The sequence below is a fragment of the Globicephala melas genome, chromosome 15 (assembly GCF_963455315.2).
Source record: "Globicephala melas chromosome 15, mGloMel1.2, whole genome shotgun sequence".
Classification (NCBI taxonomy): domain Eukaryota; kingdom Metazoa; phylum Chordata; class Mammalia; order Artiodactyla; family Delphinidae; genus Globicephala; species Globicephala melas.
Window position 1 is genome coordinate 25,865,532 of NC_083328.1, and position 12,458 is coordinate 25,877,989.

A 12,458-nucleotide genomic window follows, 5' to 3' on the forward strand; every position below is an offset into this window, starting at 1 on the left:
ACCACTTATTCATGTATTGTTCATTAATTTAATGATAGCCATTGAAAAGCTGGTAAATATTTCAAGCTAGCTAAATAGTCTGTATTTACAGGCTTGAAAAGCTAATGGGAAATGGCAGTTGCCTATGAAGCATGAATAACACTGAAGAAAAGTATAGTTACAAAGGGTCAGGAGTATGACTGCGCAGTACAGTGTGGCAATTATGTATGTAAATGAGTTAATTCAAAATGAGAGCAATCTCATTTCAGCTCTAGACTTCCTGAGCAAATAAACTTGGGAAATGAATTGTCTAATTTAGGCACTTGCTATTGGTGCCACTTAAGCAGTTTTCTGAGTAGTTAAACAAGAATCATGTGTATTGGAAAGTCTGTGTTTTAGTGGCCATTTTAACCAGTATTTCAATGGTGTTTCCATTAAAAGTGTAACCTAATTTACAATATGTCTATTTCCTGCATGAACTGCTTTATTTTATTTTAAAAATTTTTTTAATGAAGTATAGTTGATTTACAATGTGTGTTAATTTCTGCTGTACAGCAAAGTGACTTGGTTATACGTATATATATTCCTTTTCATATTCTTTTCCATTATGGGTTATCACAGGATATTGTGAACCATGTTACTTAAATAACTCTACTAGTCTCACTATTATGATGAGTTGTGTAATAGAGCTATTACTGACAGTTTTCTACATATAATAGAAACCTTTTTTCCCCTCCTATTTCAGCCGTAAAATGTTCATATTTGTCTATTTTGGTTATGCAGAAGTTTAATATCAGGTCATATGATTCCCAGTCAGTGAGGAGATTGACAAGATTTTTAGAAAGTAATTATTAATGAGATATGGGCCTGACAGTTTAGCATAAAGGGCCTGTTTGAGGTATCACTGTTTGAGAAGAGAGCTATGGGACTTTAAATATTTATGTTTTAAATATTGTGAGTGTATGAGTAAAATCATAACAGGTCATCCTCTTTTTTTTAGGACTTAAATGAGTTTAAGGAGATGACAACATGTGTCTTCCCCAGGTAAGCTTTCTTTGAGGATTTGTCTTTCATTTATTTTTTTTATTATTATTATTTTTTAATAATTTATTTATTTTATTTATTTATTTTTGGCTGCGTTGGGTCTTCATTGCTGCACGCAGACTTTCTCTAGTTGTGGCAAGCGGGGGCTACTCTTCCTTGCGGTGCGCGGGCTTCTCATTGTTGTGGCTTCTCTTGTTGCGGAGCACGGGCTCTAGGCACGCAGGCTTCAGTAGTTGTGGCATGTGGGCTTCAGTAGTTGTGGCTCATGGGCTCTAGAGCGCAGGCTCAGTAGTTGTGGTGCATGGGCTTAGTTGCTCTGCGGCATGTGGGATCTTCCCGGACCAGGGCTCGAACTGTGTCCCCTGCATTGGCAGGCGGATTCTTAACCACTGCGCCACCAGGGAAGCCCCTGTCTTTCATTTAAAACAGTCATCAGGGCATCCATAATACAAACAGGTATTCAGTGATTTATTAAAACCATTAGGTCATGATGACAGTCCCATTCACATAAGCTGGGAAATGGCTTAACAGCTCTACCTTTGTGATGGTTTGCTTTTACAATTGATGATTGATTTTGTTGTTAAAAATTAAAAATCAGAAACAACCTGAGGGTGAAAATGGGCAGCAGCTGCTTTTTTCTCATCCCACCTGCCTCTATCTGAGGAACTGGTGAGGTCTTCTTGAGTTGGCTCTTGTCTTTCTTATATGTCGGGTGAACCTTGTCACGGTGAAGTGTCCAGTCTAGGGTATTCAGTTGACTATTGGAGACAGTTGAATATATAGTTGGACAGAGTTGAATACATCCAGTTGAGAGTATTCTGTAGTCAGTCAAGAACTGTCTGCCTAGAGAGTTTCTTTTTCTCAACTTTAAGTCAGTGCCTTAATCTGATAATGTCCACGGTTCTGATAGGTCCACGTCAGCCACATGAAGTCCGCAGAGCAAGGGTCTGCGTCTGAGGACCTGTCTGAAGAGGGCTGGTGGACAGTTGCTGTTTCAGCCAGGCTATTTCTGTCCTGTTATCTGCGGTGCTCACATTTATGTGAGAACAAACAGTTTTCATATTAGTGTCTCTTTCTTTTTTTTTAGTATTCCAGTGTCTGAAGCAGAATAGTAAGAAATAACAACAATAGTATGAAACTGCCAAATGCAAACTTTGACCCTCCAAGAAATTATGTCGTACAAATCTGGGTAGTGGTAGGAGATGGTAACAGCTTGAGAGTGTTAGACCTGCAACAGTAGTTGATCCATGTAAAAACATATGAGGATATTTAACTTACCCTTGAGGTCAATGTAGCCCATGCCCTCTCAGCAAATCTAGAACTTGTACTCTGGGTATGGACTTTCCCACAGTCTCTTGATGAAGTCCCTGGATGAGGGGACTGAGTCCTCATCTAATGTAGCAGAGATGCCAGCACTAGGTTGGAATGGCTGATGTGCTTAATTCCTCTGTCCACTTTTAAGACTTTCATTTGAGTAAAATACATTTTGAACATTGCTATACATTTTGTTTACCTTATTAAAAATTCTTTTGCTTTTAGACTCTTGGATACAAAATTGATGGCCAGCACACAACCTTTTAAGGTATTTTTAAAATCTGAACTTTCAAGCTATAGTTTGAAATTTTCTGAATTACTGCTAAGAGCTTTGGAATTCTGGTCTATTGAAATGTCATTTTCAAACCCCCCCCCGAAAAAAAAAAGAAAAGAAAGAAAGGAACAAAAAAGGAAAAAAGAAATCGGAAACAGACTAGAAATAAATATATCAAAATGTGAATAGCAGTTAGTTGTCTTTGGTAGAATTTTGGGGTTTTTTTCTCCTTTATTCTTTCTGAATGTAAATTTTTAATATTATGTAATGTATTTTTGAATAGGTTACACATGCACACACTCCTTCATTTCTTTTCCTTATTTTACATATTTTGGATATATATTCTAATCAAGAGAATTCAGGTAAAAGTATAATCAGTTGCTACTTTCTGAAGTGACTTTATATGGCTGAGTGAAATGAATGCCAGAACAGTATAGCTTTCTGCCCAAAGGTCTGTAGATGTCTAACACATCTGTAAAAACCTTTCATACGGCTGTACTTTCCATATGGTGGAAATTAAATTTGCCGTTTCTCTTTCACATTGAAAAAAACGTGTTAAAGAAACACAAAACTCCTGTGTTTCTTTAAAGAACACAAGGGGGCAGTACTAGATGTTTTTGTTTTTGTTTTTGTTTTTTTCCTGACACTCAATGAATCTCTTTAATGTATGTTGCACTGAGATGATGAAGGCTCATCATTCTCTGCTTACTGGTTTGCAGGATATCATTAACAACACATCCCTTGCGGAATTGGAAAAGCGGTTAAAAGAGACACCTTTCAACCCTCCTAAAGTTGGTAAGAATATAAAATGATCTTGAAAAGCCCCAAACACTTGGTGATAATTACGGATGTCTATCGTAGAAGAAAGGTGGAACTGTTCTAGAAACTACGTATATTGTACATTTGTAGATTTTGGCTAAATTAACTTGCTCATGCCCTGGGTTGAATTACTGTTTTCTGAGTAAAGGTGGTCTTCTAATTCTACATCTGTTTTATGTGAGTAGGATTGGGTCGCCTGTTCATTGAGAAGTTTAGCAATGGAAGCTTCAGGGCCTTTTTATTTCCTAATTCTTGGAATTCTCCCTAAACTTGAAGTGTCTTTCTTTTTTATGGTGCTTTGTTTCAGAGGAGACAAAGTTGGTGATTAACTGCATGGGCTAGAGTGAAAATATGCTTTCTGTGTCAGGAAAGCCCAAGAACTGGGTTTACAGATGAGGAAGGAGGGGCCCCAGCCCTTCCTCCTTCAGAGGTGGCTTAGGCACCCAACAGCAGCAGTGAGGAAAACCAAAAAGGGAGGAATGTTTCTTGGGGGCGGAGATGTTTTGCCACGTCTGGCCATGGCCCCTACCCAGGTATTTGGTGAACCTTCCAGGTGTTACTTCCTTGGTTCCTCTTAGCCTAGTTGTGCTGTTTGATACCGTAACTCACATTCCCTTAGCTGCAGCCTGCAAACTTCCCGAGACCTTGATAATAGGACTGATGGTTCAGAAATTGACAATGGAAGGTACTAAAGCAGCCAAGGCTACAGTTATTTGCTTCCCTTTCTGGAATAGTCCAAAACAGGAATTAAGAAAAGGGTGGGGGGGGGGTTGGTGGAGGGGAGAAAGCCTAGACCCTTTTCTCTAACTATATAATGGAAATAATTGATTTTGGAAATATGTGTTTCAGCTGGTGGCAGGGTAGAAGCTATGACTTAGTTGGGTCTCATGTTAAAAGACTTCTTTTAAGCTTAAAGTCTAATATTTGATACTTACTGAGTTTAAAGAATTCTTGCTTAAAGAGCACTGTATTGACGTAAAAACAATTGTAGCCTTTTCATTATTAATTTCCACTCATGCTTTTGATTCTGTTGTAACCTTTTTGATATTCATTTCCAGAATGGTTCTAGGAAATAATTATCTATGAGTTATAGTTTTATCCTATTATTTCCGTATAATATTCTGGTAGAGAGTTTACTCTAAAGCAGCTTTCTCTTCTTAGACCTCATTCTCTCAGCATCTGTGTATATCAGTGTGACCAAAGAGTCATGTTATAAAATGGTCTCTCCTATGAAGTGGCCCCATGTTCCAAGGGCAGCATTACAGCAAGTTCTGATCTATTTTTGGACTTAGTTGTGCTTTCATCTTTAGATCTGTAAGCTTGGAGACATAGTAAAGGATAGTATTGAATTGAGCTGCCAATCTTGATTGGAGTCTTTTGCTTTTGGGGAGGGTTACCTGGGGGTATTGACAGATAAAAATTACAGAGCGTTTACCGTGTACCAAGCACGGTGTAAGAGCTTTACTTATATTAGCTCATTTGATCCTCACAAAAGCCTAAGGAGGGAGCTTTGATTATCATCTCCATTCTACCAAAATGGAGGCCCAGAGGGGGAGTGATCTGCCCAAGATCACATAGCAAATAAGTGGTGGAGCAAAGATTCAAACTCAGACAGTGGGACGCCAGAGGCCATGCTGTTAGTCATTACTCTGAAATACCTGTTGCGTCCCAATCAGAAGAGGAATCATTGTCACAGAGCGAGTTATGCATGATTGGAAATAGTACCCACCTGCGTGCAGTTGAGAGGCCTGTGGCTGAGTCTTTGATAACATAACGGAGGCATTTCTCTAGTCTAGACCAAAGCCCTTGTTTTCAGTGACTCTGTTATCTCAAGGTCTTGTGTGGAGAGAATTAAGAAATAGATAGGTTTCTTTCTGCCTATTTAGGATGTTTCTGCATCACAGACTAATGCCATTTGGATTTGGCAGGGCAGTGCACTTACCAGTCTTCATGATTTGTGATGATCTTGGGAAAACTGTTTTTTTTTTTCTTTTTTCCTCTTTAGAAAGTGCAGAAGGTTTTCCAAGTTATGACACAGCTTCTGAACAGCTGCACGAGGCAGGCTATGATGCTTATATCACAGGACTATGTTTCATCTCCATGGCAAACTACCTAGGTACTCACTATACATGTTTCTGTTAGACACACCGTGGTCCAGAGTGGATCTTCCCTGTGTGTCCTTTCCCTGGGATCCACTCACCCCGTGAGAAGTGGAAGTGTTTTGAGGTTGGAGTGGGAGGAGGGGGAGGATGTTAGGGCGGGGGATGGAGAGTACACGGGGAGAACCATCACCGCTTACCTGTGGTGTACTTGGCCTGGATAAGTACCTTTTACCCTTGCTGAAGCATACCATTGATTTAAAGATATTTTTCAGTCTTTGTCTACTTGAGTGTATATAATATTCTGCTTTTTTTCATTAGGTTCTTTTCTTAGTCCTCCAAAGATTCATGTGTCTGCCAGATCAAAACTCATCGAACCTTTTTTTAACAAGTAAGTAATCAGGGTCCCAGTCCCCCAGCATTCTCTCACTGTGGAAGAGCCCAGTATCTGGGGTGTCTATTAGGGGTGATTGGGAGGTCTAGGGCATTTTTAGATAAGATATTTTTCATCTCTGGTGACTCAGATGTTTTTTGAAAAATAGAAATTGACCTTTTCAAAAATAATTTATTGAATATATTGGCTAAATAAAAGAAAGAAAGAAAACATTATTGAAGGTAGCACATCTCTTCCAAGACAAAGAACTGGTGGTTTTGGAATTTAAATGACTCACAAGGGAGACTGTGTGTATGTGTCTGTGTACACAGTCAGACCTAACTTACCCCTAACAAGGCTTTATGTGTGAGATTATTATTTATGCTTGCATTATTATCTGATTAAATGATGTTCTTTCTAAGATGATGTTGGTTACACAGATGGCTTTTAAGATAATCTATGGAGAAGTTTTTGATTATCATTGCATCCCGAGCCCTCATCTGAATGGATCCAATGAAGTAAAAGCTTGCTCGGATACCTTCATTGTTGGAGGAAGTCAGTGTGATTCAGGGAAATGTCTAAGTTCAGAGCATTTCCAAAGAATCTCAGATAGTTACTTCAAAGTGTGGTTTGTGCTTTCTTGGCACAGTTGAGGCTAAAGTTATGGATGTGATCCTCAAGCCGGCCACAGTTTGGCTCCATGCCAGAGCCCTAAACCTTCATCTTTACCCCAGCTCTCTTCATGGGCTTGGTTCTAGGAGATTCAGGGCAAGCCAGACAGAACAGGGCAGCCCACATCGATCACTGCTACCACTGAGAGAAAGAACTGTTTCAGTGTTGGTTTGGTTACATCATTTCCTTAACATTATATGCAGCACTTTACATTTCCATCAGTGCTGCACCAAGTAAGAATGCTGTCTCCTTCAGAGTCTGTATAAATACCAGTATCACAGTGCTTGTTTGTAGGTGACATGCTGCAGAGACAGATGTTAATTCCAACCATCTGGATTCCTATAGGCTTGGAATTTGTGTAGTCTGAGTTAGTGAATTTTATCATACTGTGGCTTCTTATTTTTTTAATCGTCGTTTTTCTTTTCTGTGGAAGTTCAGAGGTAAATGTGTTTGACTTTTCAAAACATCTTTCAAAGAGGACTGGGTAACAATGTAGTGTATATTGAAAATTAAGTTGAATTTTTCTGCATGGGAAATTAGTTCTGCTAACAGTTGAGTTCTAGCTGTGTATCCAGCTCAAAATAGGTTTTTCTTAGCTCTTAATTCTAATTTTGGGGGTAGTGTTTATCTTTGTAAATCTTAGGAAAGACAGTTATGTCATTGACTATGGAATCTGCAGGTGACACTAAATATTGTTTGGATTGGGCCTTTCCTTGCATTTTTATGTTTGTTTTTAAAAAATATTTATTTATTTAATTTTTGGCTGCGTCGGGTCTTCGTTGTGGCATGCGGGATCTTTCATTGTGGCATGTGGGCTCTTCGTTGCGGTGCACAGGCTCCTCTCTAGTTGTGGCATGGGCTCCAGAGCGCGTGGGCTCTGTAGCTGTGGCACGCGGGCTCTCTAGTTGTGGCTCACATGCTCAGTAGTTGCAGCACGTGGGCTTAGTTGCCCCGTGGCATGTGGGATCTTAGTTCCCTGACCAGAGATTTGAACCGTCCCCTGCATTGGAAGGCGGATTCTTAACCACTGGACCAACCAAGGAAGTCCTGTATTTTTGTGTTTTTGATGTTAAGTTAGTTGTTTAACAATAGTTTCCAACTGGGAGATGTTTACTCGTGTTTAAATATTTAAAACAACAATCCTGCTTCTCCACTAAAATCAGCTTCTAATAAAATCAAGTGATGGATACAAACTGGGTTAGATAGAGGCTGTCTCTAGTTTTATCAGTCATCTGTGTGACCAAAATGAAGAGTAGTCAAAATAGGCTTTGATTTAAAAGTTTAAATAAGACTTTATATATTTCTAGATCAATTTATTATTGCTAATTATGTGCAAGGATATTACTCAGAAGAACTGGGCAGTAAACATATAACTTCACTTTAAATTGGGACTTGTGTCTATTCAGATTATTTTTTGCTGAAACCTAGATGCATATCAAAAATAGTTGAGGATTGAGGAATCCTCCTGTGATATTGCCCTGAAAATTCTTGGCCACTTTGATTTTTTTGCTCTATTTTTCCCCATCTGTAAAGGAAGAATCTTCATCTTCGAAGGGAAAAAAAATTCCAGCAGGATTTGAAGTGCAAAATAAGGACTGTTTTTATTCTGTGTTGGAATAGCTTGGTCAAGTACAGCTATCCATTCTTTTTCTTTTTTTTTTAACATCTTTATCCTATATCCCCTCCCTGTTGCATCTCCCTCCCACCCTCCCTATTTCACCCCTCTAGGTGGTCACAAAGCACCGAGCTGATCTCCCTGTGCTATGCAGCTGCTTCCCACTAGCTATCTATTTTACATTTGGTAGTGTGTCTGTGTCAGTGCTACTCTTTCACTTCGTCCCAGCTTACCCTTCCCCCTCTCCATGTCCTCAAGTCCATTCTTTACATCTGCATCTTTATTCCTGTCCTGCCCCTAGGTTCTTCAGAACCTTTTTTTTTTTTTTTTAAGATTCCATATATATGTGTTAGCATACAGTATTTGTTTTTCTCTTTCTGACTTACTTCACTCTGTATGACAGACTCTAGGTCCATCCACCTCACTACAAATAACTCAGTTTCGTTTCTTTTTATGGCTGAGTAATATTCCATTGTATATATGTGCCACATCTTCTTTATCCATTCATCTGTAGATGGACACTTAGATTGCTTCCATGTCCTGGCTATTGTAAATAATGCTGCAGTGAACATTGTGGTACATGACTCTTTGAATTATGGTTTTCTCTGGGTATATGCCCATTAGTGGGATTGCTGGGTCATATGGTAGTTCTATTTTTAGTTTTTTAAGGAACCTCCATACTGTTCTCCATAGTCAGCCATCCATTCTTAACCCATTTAGAAAGTGGGAAAAGCAGTTGCTTCTTTTGACATCTCTTTTTGTGTTAATATTGACCTCATTCTTACTTAAACGTAGGTTTCATTTATGACATTAAACCTTGATTTTGTTACTTTTCTTCAAGATTTCCCTTGTAGAAAAACATCCAGCAGTTGCCGTCAACGTTATCTCAAGTGGTTGGTTTTAGAAAAATCTGTAATTTTTTCTGAGGGTTTATTTGTTTTGGCACCAGACTTTCCTCAATGTAAGCTTAACCAAACATGCATAGCCCTAATATAAATTTGGATGGACATGAGACAATTACACATGCAAATAATATTTTGTTCTGCTCGCACCAGATTTATGTTTAAAAAGTAGACCTTGAGGGGAGATAAACTCCACCTATTTCCACATTATTCTAAATTAGCATCTGGCTGTGTTAGGTGTGCTTTCTGGGGAAGCTTTACTGAGTCAACTATTGAGAAGATCCTGAGACAGTTGGTACTTGAGCAGAATGCAGACTGAATGCAGTACAGGGTGCTTTCTGAGCCCTGTTTGTCCAAGAGAACCTCCCAGCAGGACTTCACATGGTACCATTTGTCTCTTTCGTGGCCTTGGCACCTCCCATATTTCTCCCTTCCTTTTTGGACTCAGAATGAAAGTCCTAAGCTTGCTGAGGGATGGAAATCAGGGTGAGACCACTGCTAATGACGGGCTGTGTGCACTGTGCTCTTCCTTTATGTCATGGGCTCTCTGCTCAGGAAGTGGTTTACCTTCTTTTATGACCTTGGTCAGTTTTCATCAATGCATGGAAAACCAGACTTAGAGAAGAGCCTTTGGTGAAATCTTTTTAGTCTGGAAGGAGCTAAAAATACTCTCTGCTTTTACTTTTTATTGCACCACAGAAAGCACAAAATCAGACTTTTGCCTTAACGTTTTATTAATAGCCATCTGTTTCTGCAAGACACCTTGAACTCTTTTGTAGATAACCTTTTCTGAAGGGTTTTGGGGGAAGGTTATTTTCTATTTACCTCAGTTCTTAGAAGGAGGAAGGAAATGAGCACGTATCTTATTTTGGCTAATTTCTAAGTAGTGGAGTTAAAAAGGAAGAACTGTCTGCACTTTACTGTACAGGATGGCTGCCTGGTGCTTGACACAAGTGTTTTGAATTTGAACAGGAGTCCTGTAGAAATCTGGGTCTTCCTGGGATGACATGGCTATATGTTCTATCTAAGCTGTAGGTGAGGAGACAAACCATAAGACGATTTTGTTTCCTCCTCTGTAAAAACAGGGGTGGAACTATTCCCTTCCCACGGAAGTTATAAAGATCGCATGAGATGCAAAAGGATTTTGATAGTTCCTAGAACTTAGTAGGTGGCTAGCATATATTATTTTCCTTTCTTGAAATACAAGAGAATTTAACACACTGGGAGATTCAAAACAGTAGATGTGGTAGCAGAATGTATTTTATGTTTTTAGTTTCATGATAGAGAAGAAAATTTGTTACTATGCAGATATAAAACTGGAGCAAATGTGAAGTGTCCGCTTTTCCAGTACTCACCCTTTAGTGTTTGCTTATGAAAAATCAGATGATGATGAAATATGTCAGATTGGTACATAACGGGAGCAAGATTGCTGTGATATGGAGCATTTTAAAGAGTTTTGTTATTCAAATGAAAATAGCAATTTATGGAAGGTTGTATAGGTATATAAAACAGTGATAAGTATAGAGTGGGAGGAATCATTGCGGCACCTGAAATAAAGCACACCGATACTTTATCTTTTCCTCCGTGGAAAACAATCATGTTCCAGCAGCAGGTTTTTTCTTACAATACGCATGTGCTTCGTATTTAACATCAGAGAGATTTTAAACTGAAGGATTGTAGGAAAACAAAATACTTAAGATCTGCGCTGAACCTCCTTTCTTTCACTGGTACTGGACAGGCCCATGCTTATTTGCCTCACTTACCAGCACTGCCCTTCACCAGGTGACCCATGTGTCCGGAAGTGTAGACCCTGCTTGTCTCCCACTAGAGTGGTGCCTGACCCCCTGCAGGGAGGCCCTCACCTCACCTTCTCCTGTCCTGCCTGCCCCTCCTCATACAGAGGAGCAGAAGGTACTGGAGCAACAAGAGGGCAATGCTAATCTGTCCTGGTTCCCAGCAATTGCCGTCGGGTTTTAGCATCCTGGGTGATGGAGCAAATGTGTCTTTACTGAGATCCTGTTCAGCCTGGTTATCAATAGAGTCTATTGTTGTTAAGTGTTACAGTAATTCCCCCCATGAAGCTTCCAATTTCCCAACATAAGCAAGAGTTACAACACAGTTTGTGCTGTTGGGAAGCCTAGCTGTGGGTGTCACAGTGCACCACATAATTGGTTTCTATTTGCATTTCACATGTTAGAATCATTTGATTAATTTCTACAGTAGAACTGCTTTACTTCAGGGTATCGTGTAGTAGAGAGCAGTTGTGGTCTTTGGGGTCAGGTTCCTGGATTTGAATCCCAGCCCCAATCCTTATACCTGGGCCCCCTTGGGCAAGTTACCCACTCCGTGCCTCAGCTTCCTCATCTGGAGTTGAGAACATTGGTGCCCATTTGATAGGTGTGCCATCAGGGTGACATGGGAGAATGTATGTAAAATGCACGGTGGCTGGCATGTTGTGGGCCTCAGTTAGCTTGTCACTGCTGTGGGGACGTTTATACTTTGAAGACCTGCTTCTTTGACCAAGTGCTGGGAGCTTTTTGTTTTTATAGAAAATACCATATAATCATACCTTTAGTACTGTACACCCCCTATAAGTAGGGCTTTGTATTCAATTATGAGCCTTGATCAGAAAAGGGAGGGAGGGGAGGGAAAAGCATGCTTGTAACTAAATGGTGCTCAGGGAGAAAATTTGTGTGCGCATCTTTTTTGCTTGTTATTTTCCCCCGAGGCATATGGTCATATCTCAGTCTTTGGGCTGGGTAGCATTTTCAGTTGTAGATTTTTACTGGGAGAGGAATGTAAAGAAATAACATTTATAAGTGACCCTTTGAAAGCTCTTTCTTTTTTATTTTTTTAAACAGCTTTATTGGGATATAAATTCACATACCATACAATTCACCCCTTTAAAGTGTACAATTCAGTGGTTTTGGTTACATGACATTATGCATTTTCTAAAATTATGGTAAAATATATGTAACATACAATTTGCCATTTTAACCATTTTTAAGTGTACAATTCAGTGGCATTAATTACATGCACAGTGCTGTGCAACCATCACCACTGTCTATTTCCAGAACTTTTTCCTCACCCCAAACAAACTCCATAACCATCAGGCAATAACTCCCCCATTCCCCGTTCCCCTAAGCCCTAGGTAAACCTCTCATCTACTTTTCTGTCTCTATAAACTTGTCCTTGTGTGAGCTGTTTCTTTTTGAGCAACTCATTGCTTCGGTGAGATCTTAATCTATTAAAACGATTGCTATTTTGCAAACACCTGGAGGAGTTTTCTTTTCTGTTTGCGTTGCTGTTTTGGGGAGTGGTGCCACACCCTCTGTAAGATTTGCTCACAGGCAAGGCAGCAGGGGCC

The 12,458-nt window shown here is 39.6% G+C and overlaps 1 protein-coding gene across 2 annotated transcripts in view; it reads left to right on the forward strand.

Moving 5' to 3' along the window:
* Positions 1 to 12,458, forward strand: part of PARN (poly(A)-specific ribonuclease) — a 169,155-nt gene that overhangs the window by 36,029 nt on the left and 120,668 nt on the right. For both annotated transcript variants that reach the window (XM_060284171.2, XM_030884013.3), the window contains 5 exons: positions 980 to 1,023; positions 2,563 to 2,605; positions 3,331 to 3,406; positions 5,436 to 5,546; positions 5,851 to 5,920. In XM_060284171.2, the coding sequence (XP_060140154.1) occupies positions 980 to 1,023; positions 2,563 to 2,605; positions 3,331 to 3,406; positions 5,436 to 5,546; positions 5,851 to 5,920 (344 nt within the window). The remainder of the gene's footprint in view (positions 1 to 979; positions 1,024 to 2,562; positions 2,606 to 3,330; positions 3,407 to 5,435; positions 5,547 to 5,850; positions 5,921 to 12,458) is intronic.